This window comes from Megalobrama amblycephala, linkage group LG16, assembly GCF_018812025.1.
Source record: "Megalobrama amblycephala isolate DHTTF-2021 linkage group LG16, ASM1881202v1, whole genome shotgun sequence".
Classification (NCBI taxonomy): domain Eukaryota; kingdom Metazoa; phylum Chordata; class Actinopteri; order Cypriniformes; family Xenocyprididae; genus Megalobrama; species Megalobrama amblycephala.
The window spans coordinates 22,767,376-22,785,055 of NC_063059.1; the positions used below are offsets into that span (position 1 = coordinate 22,767,376).

Here is a 17,680-nt window from a genome sequence, read left to right on the forward strand (position 1 = left end):
TGGTCACTAGCTACTGTCACTCACATCACTCTATACACTGTATCCTAACCAGAAGCAACACAATAATGCGACTAATTCACTCATTTTCTCCACCGCCTGGTTTCTATTTTGTGATAGATTGTGAAATCTTGTTTGTCCAAACTGTATACCAACATAAATATATATTAAACATCAAATATCTACTGATTGACAGAGGTTATACCACAACGCACAGTTTTTTCAGTCCCATAACTTTTTCCATAAAACCTGGTTAGAATACAGTGTTATTCCTCTTTTTTATGTGCTCTTTTTGTGTATGCCCTTTTATTGTGCACCAACTTCACATTCAGATACACATTGAGCTTAATGAGAGAGTAAATTTATGTACGATCTCCTCCTTCCCAGATTTGAGGAGCTGCAGAGTGAGGATGATCAGGGGAGTGATGTTTACTCTGATGTGGATCCTCCCAACTGGCAGCAGCTGGTCGGGCGTGATGTTTTAGCTGGCCTGACACCCCATGAGATCAAGAGACAAGAAGTCATTAATGGTACGATCTTGTTCGTTTTTTTACTACATGAATCAGGCAGGTGCACTATAGATCTGTAGGTTTAATATGCACAAAGTATTCTGTTAGAGGTGGTGTTTTGGTACAGTAGTAGTTGTGGTGTTTAAGCATTTTGAAGTAACCCTCTGATGCTCTTAGAACTGTTCTACACGGAGCGAGCCCATGTACGCATGTTGAAGGTCCTAGACAGTGTCTTCTACAAGAAACTCACCCGAGACAACATACTGCCCTCTGCTGACATCAAGAACATATTCACCAACCTGGACGAAATCATCCAATTGCACAGTACGTTTTCTTCCAAAATACTTTTTCTTCAGATAAATCGCCACATATGTCTAATCGTGGCATCTGATCTTTTAAATTTCAGTGAGGATAGCGGATCAAATGACAGCGATACGCAAGAAGAACGAGTCATCGGTCATCGACCACATAGGAGATGAGTTGCTGTGTTGGGTAAGGCCTTGTGTTTTGCTTGTATCCTGTGGCTGTTGTAGTAGGTCTTCTCTGGGTGATAAGACTCTCAACCACCCACCCACAAATCCTCTGGCTTGCTGTTTTGTAGTTCAGTGGTGGAGAGGAGGAAAAGATCAAGCAAGCAGTGGGCACTTTCTGCAGTAACCAGCCCTTCGCCCTGGAGCTCATCAAATCCCGGCAGAAGAAGGACCAACGTTTCACCACCTTCATGCAGGTGGGTCAAGACTCCTTTCTCGCCACAGGGCCACAAGAGCTGTGAATTATGCAAATGTTTGGAGCATTCCAAGCATACATCAGTGTTGTTTTATGATATTCTAATATTTGTTATAATTACTAGTTATTTATTAGTTATTTATCTAATTAATAGTATAATTATTAATTAATATGTATTAATTAATGTTAATATCAGTTATGTAAAATATATATTTTATAACATTAATTAAAAAAATCTTTTAGGAGGAACAAAATGCATTAATTTATGATTTCACTTGCATTAAAATTAAGAATTTTACAACAAATAGCTATTATTATTCTATAATATAAATAAATTGTTAATATTAAAGGTGCCCTAGAACTTTTTTTTAAAAGATGTAATATAAGTCTAAGGTGTCCCCTGAATGTGTCTGTGAAGTTTCAGCTCAAAATACCCCATAGATTTTTTTAATTCATTTTTTTAACTGCCTATTTTGGGGCATAATTAGAAATGAGCCGATTCAGGGTGTGTGGCCCTTTAAATCCCGTGCTCCACCCCCCAAGAGCTCGCGCTTGCCTTAAACAACATAAAAAAAAGTTCAAACATCTAATATAACCCTCAAAATGGATCTTTACAAAGTGTTCGTCATGCAGCATGTCTAATCACGTAAGTACAGTGTTTATTTGAATGTTTACATTGATTCTGAATGAGTTTGAGGCTATGCTCCGTGGCTAACGGCTAATGCTACACTGTTGGAGAGATTTATAAAGAACGAAGTTGTGTTTATGCATTATACAGACTGCAAGTGTTTAATAATGAAAATAGCGACGGCTCTTGTCTCCGTGAATACAGTAATAAACGATGGTAACTTTAACCACATTTAACAGTACATTAGCAACATGCTAACGAAACATTTAGAAAGACAATTTACAAATATCACTAAAAATATCATGTTATCATGAATCATGTCAGTTATTATTGCTCCATCTGCCGTTTTTTGCTATTGTTCTTGCTTGCTTACCTAGTCTGATGATTCATCTGTGCACATCCAGACGTTCTGCCCTTGTCTAATGCCTTTTATCCAGACTTTAATACTGGCTGCCCTTGTCTAATGCCTCGATCATGGGCTGGCATATGCAAATATTGCGGGCATACACCCCGACTGTTACGTAACAGTCGGTGTTATGTTGAGATTCGCCTGTTCTTCGGAGGTCTTTTAAACAAATGAGATCCATATAAGAAGGAGGAAACAATGGAGTTTGATACTCACTATATGTCTTTTCCATGTACTGAACTCTTGTTATTCAACTATGCCGAGGTAAATTCAATTTTTGAATCTAGGGCACCTTTAATTATGTAATATTTTAATGTATATTATTATATATTATAATATTAGTATGTATTTTTTCTTTTGGGGAACAGAATGCATTAGCTGAAATTACATTTTTGAAATCCCTACTAATTTCACAACAAATAGCAGGTTCGCTCATTTGATGCAGTGTTACAGCAGGAGAGATGCTTTATCTAAAGTAATCTCTGAATTGTTAATAGTATCAGCTTTGCCTGGCAGCCAAACATCAGAGAAAACGGAAGACAAAAGACATTTTGTTTAATTGGAGCTATATTTGTAGGATATACTGTAGGATTTGCTTATCTTGAAGATAAGAGTTTATTAACCTTAGGCAAATGTAGTTGTTCGGAGTCTTGAGCATGTTGAGAGCTTGTGTTTTTCTCTGCAATGTTTTTATCATGTGGCAGAAGTGGATGCAGGGAACACGGAGAGGAAGACTTGAGATTTAACAACCTTTCCACATACGCTGCGTTTTCTGAAATCAACCGCACTTATCTCTCCATTGAGAAGACTAGTGTGTAAGCACTAGAACATAAAGGTGTAATAAAAATGTCAAATCTGTGCTTTTGAGATGTATATTAGAGAAAATACAGCTTTTTCACATTTTAAAGAAGCAGTTCACCCAATATTGTCATGTTGTTCCAAATCCATTTGACTGACTGACTTCTGTGGAACAGAAAAGGAGATAGTTTAGAGAATGTTCACGCTGCTCTTTTTCATACAATGAAAATGAATGGTGACCGATGAGCAATGAGAGTGTAGGGGAATATTTTCAGTGGATAACAACATATTTTGGTCTGTTCCTCAAACAAAGCTAGTGTATGACCTCAACAGACACATGTATACTGCACTTCTATGTTGGCCTTAGTCACTATTAACTAATTGTCTGGAACAGTGTTATTTTAGCATTATTTCTATACTATTACAGTATTTATTAATATTTTTAATTAACTTTAGATTGTATTTTTTGTTTTAATTTTAAAATTAGTTTTAGTAATTTTTGTGATGTTTTATTAGTTTATTTGTATATTTCTATGTTTTTAGTTTCAGTAATTATAGTACTTAAAATGAAACGCATTTCAGTTAGTTACAAATGCAATGTATTTCTCATTTTTGTTTAAATGAAAATTTTCCATCTTATATTTATGTTTTGTTATATTTCAGCTTTATTTTAATTAAAACTATTAATAGCGTTAGTGGAATCTATTTTTAATTGCTTTAGTTAACAATAACAACACTGGAATGGAAAACAGCAGCATGAACCTTGCCTAACATCTCCTTTTGCCACCTACAGAAGAAAGTTAAGACAGGTTTAAAAAAATAGATTGAATAAATGATGACAGTATATTCATTTTTTATTAAACTATGTTGTGAGTGATGATGTTTGTGAGTGAAAAGACATTTCAGAGATGTTTTTTATGCTTAACAAAACCATCAGTGATTCAACTTATATACCTTGCTGACAGATCACAGTATTGTGGCTTGCAGAGGATTACTTTTCTTTCTTGAGTGAAGGGTAAAATCCACACTGAAGTGTATTATTCATGAAGTTGGAGACTCTTGATAACAAGGAAATATGCATAAGATTAGGGAGGATTTTGTTGTGAATTTGCATGTACTGTTGTCCTCAATTTCTTGTTTGATTGTCTCTGCACCATTTGCAGGAGGCTGAAAGCAATCGCCTGTGTCGACGACTACAACTAAAGGACATCATCCCTGCAGAGATGCAGAGGTTCACAAAGTACCCCCTATTGATGGACAACATTGCCAAGTACACAGGTATCCTCTTCCTTCATACACCCACATCTCCATTAGCCTCCAATAGTCTATTTGATATAAATTAAAGTTAAATGAACACTTATTTTACATGATACTTAATTGAAATTGACATAAATATTTTAAAACTAAATTAACAAAGCTGTTGGATCGATCAGCCTGGCCAGTATATCGTCTTAATGGCTACGTTTGGGATTGACATCCATGTTTACTAACGAGTAACTCAGGTTGTCCTGTGCACTTAACAGGTTTCTCATTCTCATCAACTCTTGTTTTCTTAATTTTCCATAACCTGAGAGACGTTGTCAGTCCTAACAGTAGTGATTGACAGCAAAGAATTATTCATGACGCTTTCACCTCATGCCATACTAGGTATGTCAGTGATGTGACAGACAGCTAGTTGTAGACCGGATCAATGGAACTCACTCAAAATTCAGTTGTGAGTTCTTAAAATTTTAAGGAAGTCACTTCCGTTATTAAATGCAGTTGGCCATCTCTTTCAAAGCGCTGTATAAACCCTGAAACACACCAAGCTGAGGTTTGGATGTCGGGCAGTTTTTGTTTGCAGGGCCGACTAAATTTTCTCAGTGTGTTCCGCACCATCAGCTGAAGTTGGTACTCGTCTGCTTTTTTGCAGCCGATTCGACATGTTGAATCTGATCATTTTGATTGGCTGTTCAGCTACTGCCACCTGCTGGCACAGAAAGGCAGAACGGACGTGCTTCTTGTCCATCGGGTGTCGAGCATCACAGTCTGCTTTCGTCGCCACTAGTTCGTCGGCTTGGTGTGTTTCGGGCTTAAGACCTCAAGACAACCATTATTATCAACATTGATGATTATAAGAAATGCAAAATTCAGCATATTAGAATGAATTCTGAATGATAATGTGACACTGATGACTGGAGTGACATACAACATACAAATTAAAGGTGCCCTAGAATCAAAAATTGAATTTACCTTGGCATAGTTGAATAACAAGAGTTCAGTACATGGAAATGACATACAGTGAGTCTCAAACACCATCGATTCCTCCTTCTTGTGTAAATCTCATTTGTTTAAAAGACCTCCGAAGAACAGGCGAATCTCAACATAACACCGACTGTTACGTAACCGTCGGGATCATTAATATGTACGCCCCCAATATTTGCATATGCCAGCCCATGTTCAAGGCATTAGACAAGGGCAGCCAGTAACGTCTGGATCTGCACAGCTGAATCATCAGACTAGGTAAGCAAGCAAGGACAATAGCGAAAAATGTCAGATGAAGCAATAATAACTGACATGATCCATGATTACATGATATTTTTAGTGATATTTGTAAATTGTCTTTCTAAATGTTTCGTTAGCATGTTGTTAATGTACTGTTAAATGTGGTTAAAGTTACCATTGTTTCTTACTGTATTCACGGAGACAAGAGCCATCGCTATTTTCACTTTTAAACACTTGCAGTCTGTATAATGCATAAACACATCTTCATTCTTTATAAATCTCTCCAACAGTGTGTAATGTTAGCTTTAGCCACGAAGCATAGCCTCAAACTCATTCAGAATCAAATGTAAACATCCAAATAAATACTATACTCACATGATCCAATGCATGCATGCAGCATGCATGATAAACATCTTGTAAAGATCCATTTGACGGTTATATTAGCTGTGTGAACTTTGTAAATGCACTGTATTATAGACGAGAGCTCGGGGGGGCAGGGAGCACGAGATTTAAAGGGGCCCGCAGCCTGAATCGGTGCATAGTTAATGATGCCCCAAAATAGGCAGTTAAAAAAATTAATAAAAAAAAATCTATGGGGTATTTTGAGCTGAAACTTCACAGACACATTCAGGGGACACCTTAGACTTATATTACATCTTGTAAAAACTGGTTCTAGGGCACCTTTAATTATGAACATATTTGCTGTAAGGAAGCAGAGATGTTTTTTTGTTGTTGTTAACAAAACTATATGATGATTTGTTTGTTTTTTTTCCTTACGGTACATTTCGTCATTTTCTAAGATCTTTTTATTTTCCATAAAATTTTCCACAGTCTCTTTTGCGGTCCCTACGCATCTGCGTTTCCTGCCTGGACACAAACCATTAGTAAATTAGAGCTATGCCAGCTCTTAAATCCCTATTATTATTCTGAAATGTTCTGAAGGAGGAACTGAACACTTTCAAAGCGTCTCTCAGATTATTTGGCAGCCGTGTTAAATTTTGGCTCTCTTGGCATTGTCAGAGGAAGGCAATAAAAGTAAAGTATAACTAGCTATTAAGAAGGAGGTGATTCTCCTTATATTCATCTGAGCTTGACAGTAGTCTCAGTGTTGGGCACTAGAGGAAATAGAGGGCACTTGGCTGGCTAGGATGTCTTAAAGAGTTGATTAGTATCTTCTTGAAATATGTGTGCATGTACGTTATGTATCTTCTTTACTGACAGATGAGTCAGAGGAGAAAGACAAAGTGAGACGAGCTGCCGAATGCTGTCGACAAATTCTCAACCACGTCAACCAGTCTGTGAAGGAGTCTGAGAATAAACAGGTAAGCAGTGCATCTCGATCGAACTGCCACTCTCTCTCTCTCGCTCAGCAGACAGCCCAAGGATGGCAGATTTTATAGCCTGAGGTCAGCTTAAAGGAAGGACTGGAAAACCAAAACTTAATGATTGTCAATACTCATCTATAGGTTGAAAGCATCTGAGTCCTCTTACGTCAGCCCAGAAACTGCTTTTAGAGTAGAAACAGGGATGATCCAACCTGTATACTGCTGGAGATTATTAATAAGGAAATTCATTAAAAAGAGGCCAGCTTGGAAAATCTAATCTTTTCCCTTGTCTACAGTGTATTTCTTAAAAGATTGCAGCTCTCAATGTTTTTTTTTTTTTTTTGTTGTTGTCTAAAAACAGTATCATAAAAGGTTGGCAAATGTTAATGGATTCTGCAGCATAAATATATTGTTTATGTCCCACAGAGACTGGAAGACTACCAGAGACGGCTGGACCTCTCTTCCCTCAAGCAAAGCGAGAACCCCATGATCTCAGAGTTTAAGGTTAGTACTAATCATACAAATTATTCTAGGATCTTTCCCGGAAAACTGTATTTGAGGAGCAGAGAATAGTAGGTTATTCCACCTGTTTTAGCTGTCATGTGGATCGGCATCAAACACATTCCATGTGTCTAAAATTCATTTTTACTAAAACAGCATCTTGAGGAGCTGAAATCAAGTTATTAATTTATTCAGACAGACACAAATGATTTTTCTTGGCATGTCTGATCCATTTAATAGCAAAAACAAAAATAAAATCCAAACCCCATCCATAGTTTGAAATGACATTAACAATATAATTTAAGTGTTACTACTATTATAGTGTTTAGTAATATTTTGAATTTCAGTTTTCATTCTAATTTTAGTTTTAGTAAATGTATGTGCTTCTGTTATTTTTGTTTGCTTCAGTTTTAGTACTTATTTTATTTAATCTAATATTTATATTTTATTCTATTTATTCTATTATTCTAGCTTTAATTCAATTTACAAAAAAAATATTTTAAATAGATTAACTGCACGTTTACATGACAGCAATGTACTAAAAATGGAAACGTTTTTCCTTTATGTTTTTCGGTTACAGACGACAACGTTGTCAAAATGATCCCCGTTCACACTGATCTGTGAAAATTACAAAAAATGCTGTATTATGCTGCCAGGCCAGTAGTTGGCGATGTCACTTTGTAAAGAAACACTACACCTCAATAGACTGAACATGTAATACGTATTCACATGATGTCACCGCTTTCACAAATTTGCGTTTTTGTAGTTTACATGGGATCATTTTCAAAAACTTGTACTTTCAAAAATTTTGCGTTTTCAGGCCCCCAAAATGCAGTTGTTGTGTAAATGAACTGGCAAAACACATACATTTTTCTGTTTTTAGTTGAAAACGGTGTTGTGTAAACGACCCCTTAGTTGAACAATAAAAACATTTAGTTTACAATAAAAACACTGGATACAGTCCACAAAAAGCGTTGCCATGTCCACAGCTATCTAAATTTACCCATTAATGCTCTCATGTGGCTTTCACTATTATGTAGTAACCAATCTAGATATGGTCTGAAAATATGGATTCATTTTTATTATTTGCAAAAAGTCTGTGTAAACAATCAGTCAGTCCACATAAGGATCAGAATTGAAAAGAAAATCTAAATTGTGTGCTTTGTGAACAAAACTAGTGAGTCCTTTCTAGTTACAACTATTTTAAGGATGCAAGTTGATGTTTATTGTCTCACAGAATCTGGATCTCACTAAAAGAAAGATGGTTCATGAGGGTCCTCTGTCCTGGAAGATTAACAAAGACAAAACTATTGGTAAGTCACTGCTCTCAAACTTCCCAAGGGCTGGTTTCTGATGATTATATAATAACTCTGGTGTCTGTTTTTGTGTCAGAGCTATATACTTTACTCCTGGAAGACATCCTGGTGCTGTTGCAGAAGCAGGACGAGCGTCTTATTCTCAGGTGTCACAGTAAGAACCTCGCAGGAACAGCTGACACGAAACACATATTCAGTCCCATCATCAAGCTCAGCACTGTGCTGGTGCGCTCGGTGGCGACAGGTGAGCGTCTGCCATCTCATTTGTCAAACCCTCTCCCCACGTTTATTTGAAGAATGAATCCTTATAGGTTTCCTTTATTTCCCCAGATAACAGATCATTTTTTGTGATCTCCATGTCCAAAAATGGAGCTCAGATCTATGAGCTGATGGCCCAAACAGTGTCCGAGCAGAGAATGTAAGTTTTGGACATTTCTCTCCTTCTGATGTTTCTGCAAGCCACGACTTTCTCGTTTATAGAGATGTGTTTATTCTCTGTCTTTTATATCAGGTGGCAACGACAGATCGCTCAGAGGGCAGAAGTTATGAACGCCAAACCCCACAGCATCATTCCTTTGCCTCAGCACGAGTGAGTCCCTTACTTCCTACTACTGATCACAGCTTACTTAAAGGTGCCCTTGATTCAAAAATTGAATTTACCTCGGGATAGTTAAATAACAAGAGTTCAGTACATGGAAATGACATACAGTGAGTCTCAAACTCCATTGTTTCCTCCTTCTTATATAAATCTCATTTGTTTAAACGACCTCCGAAGAACAGGCGAATCTCAACATAACACCGACTATTACGTAACAGTCGGGGTGTACGCCCCAATATTTGTATATACCAGCCCATGTTCCCAACATTATGAAAGGCATTAGACAAGGGCAGCCAATATTAACGTCTGGATGTGCACAGCCGAATCAACAGACTAGGTAAGCAAGCAAGGACAATAGCGAAAAATGGCAGATGGAGCAATAATAACTGACATGATTCATGATAACATGATATTTTTTGTGATATTTGTAAACGGTCTTTCTACATGTTTCGTTAGCATGTTGCTAATGTACTGTTAAATGTGGTTAAAGTTACCATTGTTTCTTACTGTATTCACGGAGACAAGAGCCGTCGCTATTTTCATTTTTAAAAACTTGCAGTCTGTATAATTCATAAACACAACTTCATTCTTTATAAATCTCTCCAACAGTGTAGCATTAGCCGTTAGCCACGGAGCATAGCCTCAAACTCATTCAGAATCAAATGTAAACATCCAAATAAATACCATAATTACACGATTAGACATGCTGCATGACGAACACTTTGTAAAGATCCATTTTGAGGGTTACATTAGCTATTATATTGAACGTTCTTTATGTTGTTTAAGGCAAGCGCGAGCTCCGTGGGCGGAGAGCACGAGCAATTAAAGGGCCAGCAGTCCTGAATCGGCTCATTTATAATGATGCCTCAAAATAGGCAGTTAAAAAAATTTATTAAAAAAAATCTATGGGGTATTTTGAGCTGAAACTTCAGACACATTCAGGGGACACCTTAGACTTATATTACATCTTTAAAAAAAAAAGGGCACCTTTAACATTATTTTTTTGTTCGTTTGTTCCTACTGACCTGTGACCTACATTGTGAGTTGTGTCGCTACACTGCCATTCACAATTCCTCTTCCGCAGCCTCATAGGATTGTAAAGTGTCCATTGGACTACTGTTTTTTTAGATAAACAATGATTTCGTGGATTGGTGATAGCCAGAGATATCGACAAAACCGTCAGCTATCTGCGATATCAAGATGATTTGGCATTTCCAATTAATGTATTAATAATGATATTAATAATAATAACTATTATTATTATTATTATTATTAAATATTACAATTCATTTGCCGCAGCATAATTTCATAACGCATTACCCTGCGAGGATAATAAAAGATTAGATAATTTGGCTTACTCCTCAAAACATTAAGGTCTGTTATACAATGAATTATATAATTAAAACTATATAATAACAGTCTATGATAGCTCGAAAAACGCTGTAATCAACGAAAATTAAAAGCAGCTTTTTTTCAAACACTGACTTTCAAAAACAACTTGTTTAATATGAAATACTTCTCATTTTTTCACTAAGTTTGGGCCACGAGAAATATAGAAAATAAATTAAGACAAGTTATATACCGTTATCTATGGAACCTTGTTTCTGCCACAGAATAAAAAATAAAAAGGTAATTGCGAGTTTATATCTCACATTTCTGACTTTTTTTCTTACAATTGTGATATAAACTCTCAATTTTGAGTTATAAAGTCAGAATTTCGTGATATAAACTCACAGTACTGACTTTTTTCACAGAATATTGATATAAACACAATTGCGAGTTGTGATTATGAACTTGCAGTTCTGACTTTTTTCTCAGAATGTTGAGATATGAACTCACAGTTGTGAGATATAAAGTCAGAATGGCGTGATATAAACTCGCATTTGCAACACCTTGATAACCAAGTACACCTATATATAGGTTTTATTGTTACTCTTGTCCCAGTCCCAGACTTTAAATGTTACAAACATAAAAATGTTCTCAATCTTTTGAGAACTTTCTTGGGGGCAAAACTGTTCATCATTGTTGAAATTACATAACTTGATTTTGTATTTTTTTTTAAATTGATACATTTTCACACCAATATTAAAATGGTTTATGATAATTATTGATAATTCTTTGTTTAGATTATAGTTATATCGATATAAATGGTAATATATAATGGAATTATGTACCACATTTTTATGTTTGTAACATTTAAAGTCTTGGACTGGGACAAGAGTATCAATAAAACCTATATATTAAGGGCATTTGAAAAGTAGCAAATATAAATGACAAAGGAATGTAACTTACATAACTGTTCAACTCTATTCTAGCGGCGACAGAGACGGTGTCGAGTTAAGCAAGTTCAGCAAAGGCTCTGAACGGATCTCCACAGGAAGCATCCAGTCCGCAGGTAGCTGTGCATGTACAAACGCTTCTCTGATTGTAAAAGTGTTGATTGCCACCATACTCAACTCGAGCCTTCATCATCTGTCCTCAGAGAAAGACAGTGAATTTTCGCCCTCGGCAGCCCTGCGGGACTGTGTCCCAGACTCCAACCCTGGGGAAGAGGAACAGGTCCCGAGAGCTGGCAGGGATGGCTCGTATCTGGACTCCGAACTCTTGAACGGCAGGGACGCAGACTCTCTATCCTGTTCATCTAAAGCAGATGAGGCCCTTAAAACCTGTAAGACTTTGTTTGAACTGCATTAGCTTACGTACATATCACTTTCATATCCTGTTTTATCTTTGGTAACTTGAAATAACAAACATAAAATAATAATTTACATTATAATAAATTGTGCTTGCCAAACATCTTAACAATGCCAGATACCATGAGTTAAGGCTACTGTGGCTTTGTTTTGGCTGCTTCTCAGCACTGGGAGGCAGTTGTCTGTGTGCCTGCCAACTCAAGAAAATGACAATTCAGCCTCTATTGATTAAAACAACTCCAGAAAAGGCTTATTTATTTTCCAAGTGTCTTTTAATTGGTTTAGTATCTAACAATAAAAGATCTATTGTACTTGTGCTTCTAATGGGAATTACTTCTGCTGAAAACAACAAATATGTGAACTCTGAACAGTTTGTTTCAGTGAATCATGGGCTAAAAAAATGAGCAATAAATTCATAAATCATATATTAATTTGTTAATGTTAGTTCATGTTTGTTCACAGTGCATTAACTAATTTAAACAGGACTTTTGATCTTAAAAATGTATTATTAAATGTTGAGATTATCTAAGATTAATAAATGCTTTTTAAGTATTAATGTAGTTAACTAACGTTAACAAATGACATATATATATATATATATATATATATATATATATATATATATATATATATATATATAAAGAGTTTCGTTGCAAAACGAGATAAAAAAAAAAATCTTGTTTTTTGTTGTGCATTCCAATTAATATCAATTCAACTGCAGTTGGTTCGTTTTGATTTAAACCTTCATAACTTAAAAAATACAGCTAAGTAGCACCATAAAACAAAATAATAACATGATAACATAATAATAAACATGTTTTGACAAAAATGTTAAAAACAGAGTTATCTCGTTTTGCAACAAAACTCTTCATATATATATATATATATATATATATATATATATATATATATAATATCCTCTAATATTTTCCAATCAAGTCATACTTAGATGTGTATTGCTGTTTATTATGTTTTTTTAGTTAAGGATAGTCCACTCCAAAATGTTGATAACCAAACAGTTTTAGTTCCCATTAACTTTTATTGGATGGACAAAAAATACAATGAAACTGGAAACTGAAACCGTTTGGTTACCAAAATTCTTCAAAATATCATTGTGTACCTCAGAAGAAAGGTTTAAAATGACATGAGGTAAATGATGAGAGATTTTTCATTTTTGGGTGAACTATCCCTTAAATGAGCGTATTTATTATAATTCCTATTGTCAAAGTTTGTTGCTGCACAGATTCAACTACATATTTTTTTCTGATTCCGTTAGATTCATGAACAAATAATTTAGACATGTTTTGTGAAGCAGTTTAAAAGACTGATTTGTTATTTTCTCAGACATTTCAGTATCTTGTTAACATCAGTTATAAAAGGGCTCTCAAAATCACACTCGTCTTGTATGTTGTGTTAGCGTCGGGTTGTTTTGTAGCAGTGTATCATTTTATTAAGGTCTGTGTACATGTGATCATGTTTTTCAGTGGCGGCGCTGAAGCAGGTGTTGGTGACTCAGCTGATGGCTCAGGATGAGGGTGAGCGATTGGGCCGATCGGCCGGCAGTCGTCTCCTCAGGACCACCTCTCTACGCACACCGGTGGAGCACAGCTCTGCTCGCACCCCCAGTCGAGCTCAGGACTACACTTCTGGAGATACGGGTTTCTACGAGTGCCCAGAAGACTACGGTGAGTGCTTGACCAAGAAACTTTGCTGTCTTGAGGAAATTCCGGCTTGTACAGAGAGTTAGATGCATGTACCAAGATCATCATTAAATGACGAAAAAAGAATTGTAAAGCGGTGTGGCAGTGCACCTGCTCTGACATCCAGGTGACCCAGCTAATTGTAGTTGTGCTTTTCAGCAGCCTACCTGGTTCTGGAGGGGTACGGCGGCTCAGGCGAGAGCAGTACGGATGACGATATTCAGGTCGGGAGAAAGGAGCCGAGTTTGGCACACAGCTGTGCTGCCGACTCGGGCATCAGTCTGAAGTTCTCCTCGCCCTCCTCAGGCAGCACGTCTCGCCTCAGCAGACAGGTCCTCTCGCATCTTCGCTGCCTGCAGGCCAACCTCAACCACCTCAAGGTCTGTCTGCTCTCTGAATTTTTAAGGCTTCATCATATATCAAATATTCACATTATTGTTTTGCGATATAAAACATTGCGATCCTGATGATGATTTGCACTTTTTTAAGACCATTAAGTTTCTTAAAGTCTGGGTCATTAGACTAGTTTAGTGATCATTGTCTTGCGACTTGCTAATATGCGAGTGTTTTTTTTTTTTTGTGCTTTTATTTTTTATGGTCAGTTATTAAAGAGCCCCTGTGGTGAAAATCAAGTTTTTAATGTTGTTTATATGTCTATGTGCACAATATATATAGTATATAATACATCAAAATAATATACAATAATATAGCAAGTCTTTTACGATGTCATGATGAACTATAAGCCTTTGCACTGACGTTCTGAGTTGTTCAAAGCGTTTGTAAGGATACTTATTGTTAGAAGGCAGCTGTCTGACTCTGACATGAAGAACAGGAATGGTGTATGTAACATTAGCAACACATTATTAGCTGTTTGATAATGTAGTCAAGCAAAAGGCTATCTATATTAATCCATATTAATTAATGACAGAACCGTCGCAAGGGCTGTGCCAAGTGTGCGAGCGCATAGGGGCTCGCGCCAAAGTAAAGTGACAGCTAATTTGAAGTAAAGCCAATAAAGTTCATGTTTTTGTCCTTTTAAATATTTTAATACTATAAAACTTAGCTAAAACAATATTGCTCTGAGCGTGTGACCGTGATTCATGTGCATATTCATTCAGTGTGGAATCGCACGTCAAGTTCTGAGAGAGCTATTCAGCCCATTATAAATTCTGATTTTGGCCGCCATCAAACCATAGATATTAGCCTACCTGATAAGTTCAAGTAAATACGCTGGAAATCCGCGCTCATTCAAGGATGTGCATTTATTTCATGTACGGAGAAGGCACGGGCGCCTGCAGGATTTCATCTGAATGTTTTTTTTAAATCTGAACTTCAAAAAGCAACGGAATTGTCAAACATCCATTTAGCACATGTTCACAGAGGAAAATGGCTGCTTGTTCTCTCGATACTGTCTGTTTTCCTGAGAAATCGCTTCAGGTGATTCAGTGAGAGAGCAGTCCAAACAAATGCAAGTGGATTCAGACCATTTGCAAAGGCGTTTTACCAATTCATAATTTAAAACACAATTTAAAGCTGCTGTCCGCGATTTTTGGCCCTCTAGTGGTTAATGAACAGAACTGCACGCAAACATTCTAGCCGGAGCTACTTTTCTCAGTGTATGTCTATGGTGAGTCACGCAGTTACTGTGATACTCTGCGGCGAGTCCTACCAGTCCGGTCTGAAATAGTCCGAATTTAAACACTTATTATAAGTGTACCATAATGATTCAGGTTAAGACAAAAACACGGTTTGGAAAATGGATTCATGTTGTATATTATCATTATATAATTTTTGTAAATTTTTAACACAAAAAAGTTGCGGACTGCAGCTTTAAGCATCAGAAATTAAACTGAATATACAAAGCGAAGCAAGATTTTTTCTTAAATATCCACAACACAAACAACAAATTGCTCGTCACTATAGCAACAGTAGACTCTCCGAGCTGGCGTGAGCGAGTGGAGGCGGGGCTAATTTGCATATTCATTGATCTGTGTATATTAAATGAGGCAAGGTTGTAGAGTTACATTCAAACTATTTTAAGGCATGAAGAAATTTTTTTTCACTTGAAATTTTTTTTAAAATGTCATTTTGGTGATCAAAGATGAGTTTTAAGGGATAAAATAATTGACGACAGGGGGACTTTAAATGTTTTGATCCACCATTACCGCATTGCTGATATTTTTTGTCTAAAACGGATAAGAATTGATCTTAAATAATTTATTTTATTCTGTTATATATTAACAAAGTATAATATTTTTGTGTAATAATATATATTAAATGGTTAAACATCATTAAAAATAATAATAATTTTTATTATCTTTGTTAATGATTTATTAATAGTAATTAACAGTGATATATATAACAGTATAAATTATACATAGGGGACTTTTCTGTGGTTGAGTCGGTAACAGTTTGACTAATATCTTGGTAATGTTTTTTCAGGAGATGGAAACAAAGTATTATAATCTACTTCGCCAAAGGCCTGTTGGGTCATCCGCAGATGGCGACGAGAGTAGAGGTACCGTCAGCACACTGACTGCTAAACATTTTTAAATCAAACCGTCATTGGCATTGCATTCCTGTTTCAGGATTATTCCATCATTCCTCTCTGTCTTATTCCTCCCACAGATAAGAAATAGAGTGACAGAAGTTCCCGGCTCCTGTGATGACGGGGGCATCGCTTCTATCCGTAACATGCTCCGCACAAGCCTGTCTTCCTCACTGCTGAACACCTCCATCCAAAAATGAGGGGAATATTCTAACAAGGCCTCTTGCTTCTGTCAGCATTCGTCAATTAGGGAAGACGGACTGTCTCCTCGCAGCCTTACCTGTCCCGAGTACATGTCCTCATTCCAGCGAACGTGGGCAGCCCAGTCCTCTCCTTCCCCTGCAGCTAGAGAACGGAGAACTTTACCAAATTGTACAAAGCTGTGTGTTTAAAATATATATGTAAGAAACACAAGTCAAGAAAGGATTTTTTTTAAACTAATGTATTAAGGTTTTTTTTTCCTTTTTTAAATCCCAAGATGTATTTATTTTTCATTTTAGTGTTTTCCATGTTTCTCGCATGCTTTTGGCTGTTGAAACTCTTAAGCCGTCTGTTGCTGTAGGCTTCAGTATGACTGAACAGGGCGAATGCTTCAGAATTCAGACTCTTTTCTCCCCCCACAATTTTTTTGCGTGGAAACCCATGTCTGTGCAGTACATGAAGAGAAGTTTTTGCTCAAGGCCTCTCTGTTCCTTCAGCCAGCTGACATTCCTCCCAGAGCCCTGGACTCATTCATTTGCCCCTGAGACCCTCCTGCTGAGATGAAGAGTGGATGGAGCTCAGGCTCTCCTGGTCTGCAGCTACATTTTGATGACTGCAAAAAGAGAAGAATTGCCATCCAAATGGAAAGTGATGCAAAACCAGGAAATAAAGTTGGAATGACAAAATGTCTGTATTGATCAATTTGGCTTCATTTTTGGCATTTTTCACTGGTTGAGTATAATGAGAACAGGTGCTGGAATGTTCATGACCCAGAATGGTAATTCTAGCAGCTTGTTAATCAAAACTACATCTGCATATTATTTAAAACCGAAAGCCCTGCACTCTTAAAAATAATAGTTCCAAAAGGGTTTTTTTGCAGCGATGCCATAGAGAAACCATTTTGGAACCTTTCAGTGAACAGATCTTAAAAGAACCATTTTTCTTTTTAGACACAGTCACGTTAGTGAAAGTAGGCAATTTTGTGGGCAAAAAGCATCTTTTGTTCATTACCAGTAGTGCAGTGATGCATAAAATGCAGCTTACTCGAGTCAAAAGTGAAGAAAAGTGTCAAGAAATTGACATGACGTACGGCCAAGTATGGTATCCCATCTATATTTATAGACTTTGCCCATTATTTATAGTCTTTGTTCTCTGCATTTCACCCATCCAAGTGCACACCCACCCACCCAGAGCAGTGGGCAGCCATTTTTGCCGCAGAGCCCAGGGAGTGATTGGGGGTTAGGTGCTTT

The 17,680-nt window shown here is 36.7% G+C and overlaps 1 protein-coding gene across 3 annotated transcripts in view; it reads left to right on the top strand.

The window, feature by feature from the left end:
- arhgef12a (Rho guanine nucleotide exchange factor (GEF) 12a) overlaps positions 1-17,116 on the top strand; it is a 59,017-nt gene extending 41,901 nt beyond the window's left edge. For 2 of the 3 annotated variants that reach the window (XM_048160079.1, XM_048160081.1), the window contains 17 exons: positions 385-527; positions 684-830; positions 913-998; positions 1,108-1,233; positions 4,228-4,342; positions 6,770-6,870; positions 7,300-7,377; positions 8,612-8,687; positions 8,767-8,934; positions 9,021-9,108; positions 9,202-9,279; positions 11,604-11,683; positions 11,771-11,956; positions 13,466-13,666; positions 13,841-14,061; positions 16,124-16,199; positions 16,310-17,116. In XM_048160079.1, the coding sequence (XP_048016036.1) occupies positions 385-527; positions 684-830; positions 913-998; positions 1,108-1,233; positions 4,228-4,342; positions 6,770-6,870; positions 7,300-7,377; positions 8,612-8,687; positions 8,767-8,934; positions 9,021-9,108; positions 9,202-9,279; positions 11,604-11,683; positions 11,771-11,956; positions 13,466-13,666; positions 13,841-14,061; positions 16,124-16,199; positions 16,310-16,320 (1,981 nt within the window). In that variant the 3' untranslated portion in view covers positions 16,321-17,116. The remainder of the gene's footprint in view (positions 1-384; positions 528-683; positions 831-912; positions 999-1,107; positions 1,234-4,227; positions 4,343-6,769; positions 6,871-7,299; positions 7,378-8,611; positions 8,688-8,766; positions 8,935-9,020; positions 9,109-9,201; positions 9,280-11,603; positions 11,684-11,770; positions 11,957-13,465; positions 13,667-13,840; positions 14,062-16,123; positions 16,200-16,309) is intronic. The other variant, XM_048160080.1, reaches the window with a different exon arrangement.
- The last annotated feature ends 564 nt before the right edge of the window (positions 17,117-17,680 follow it).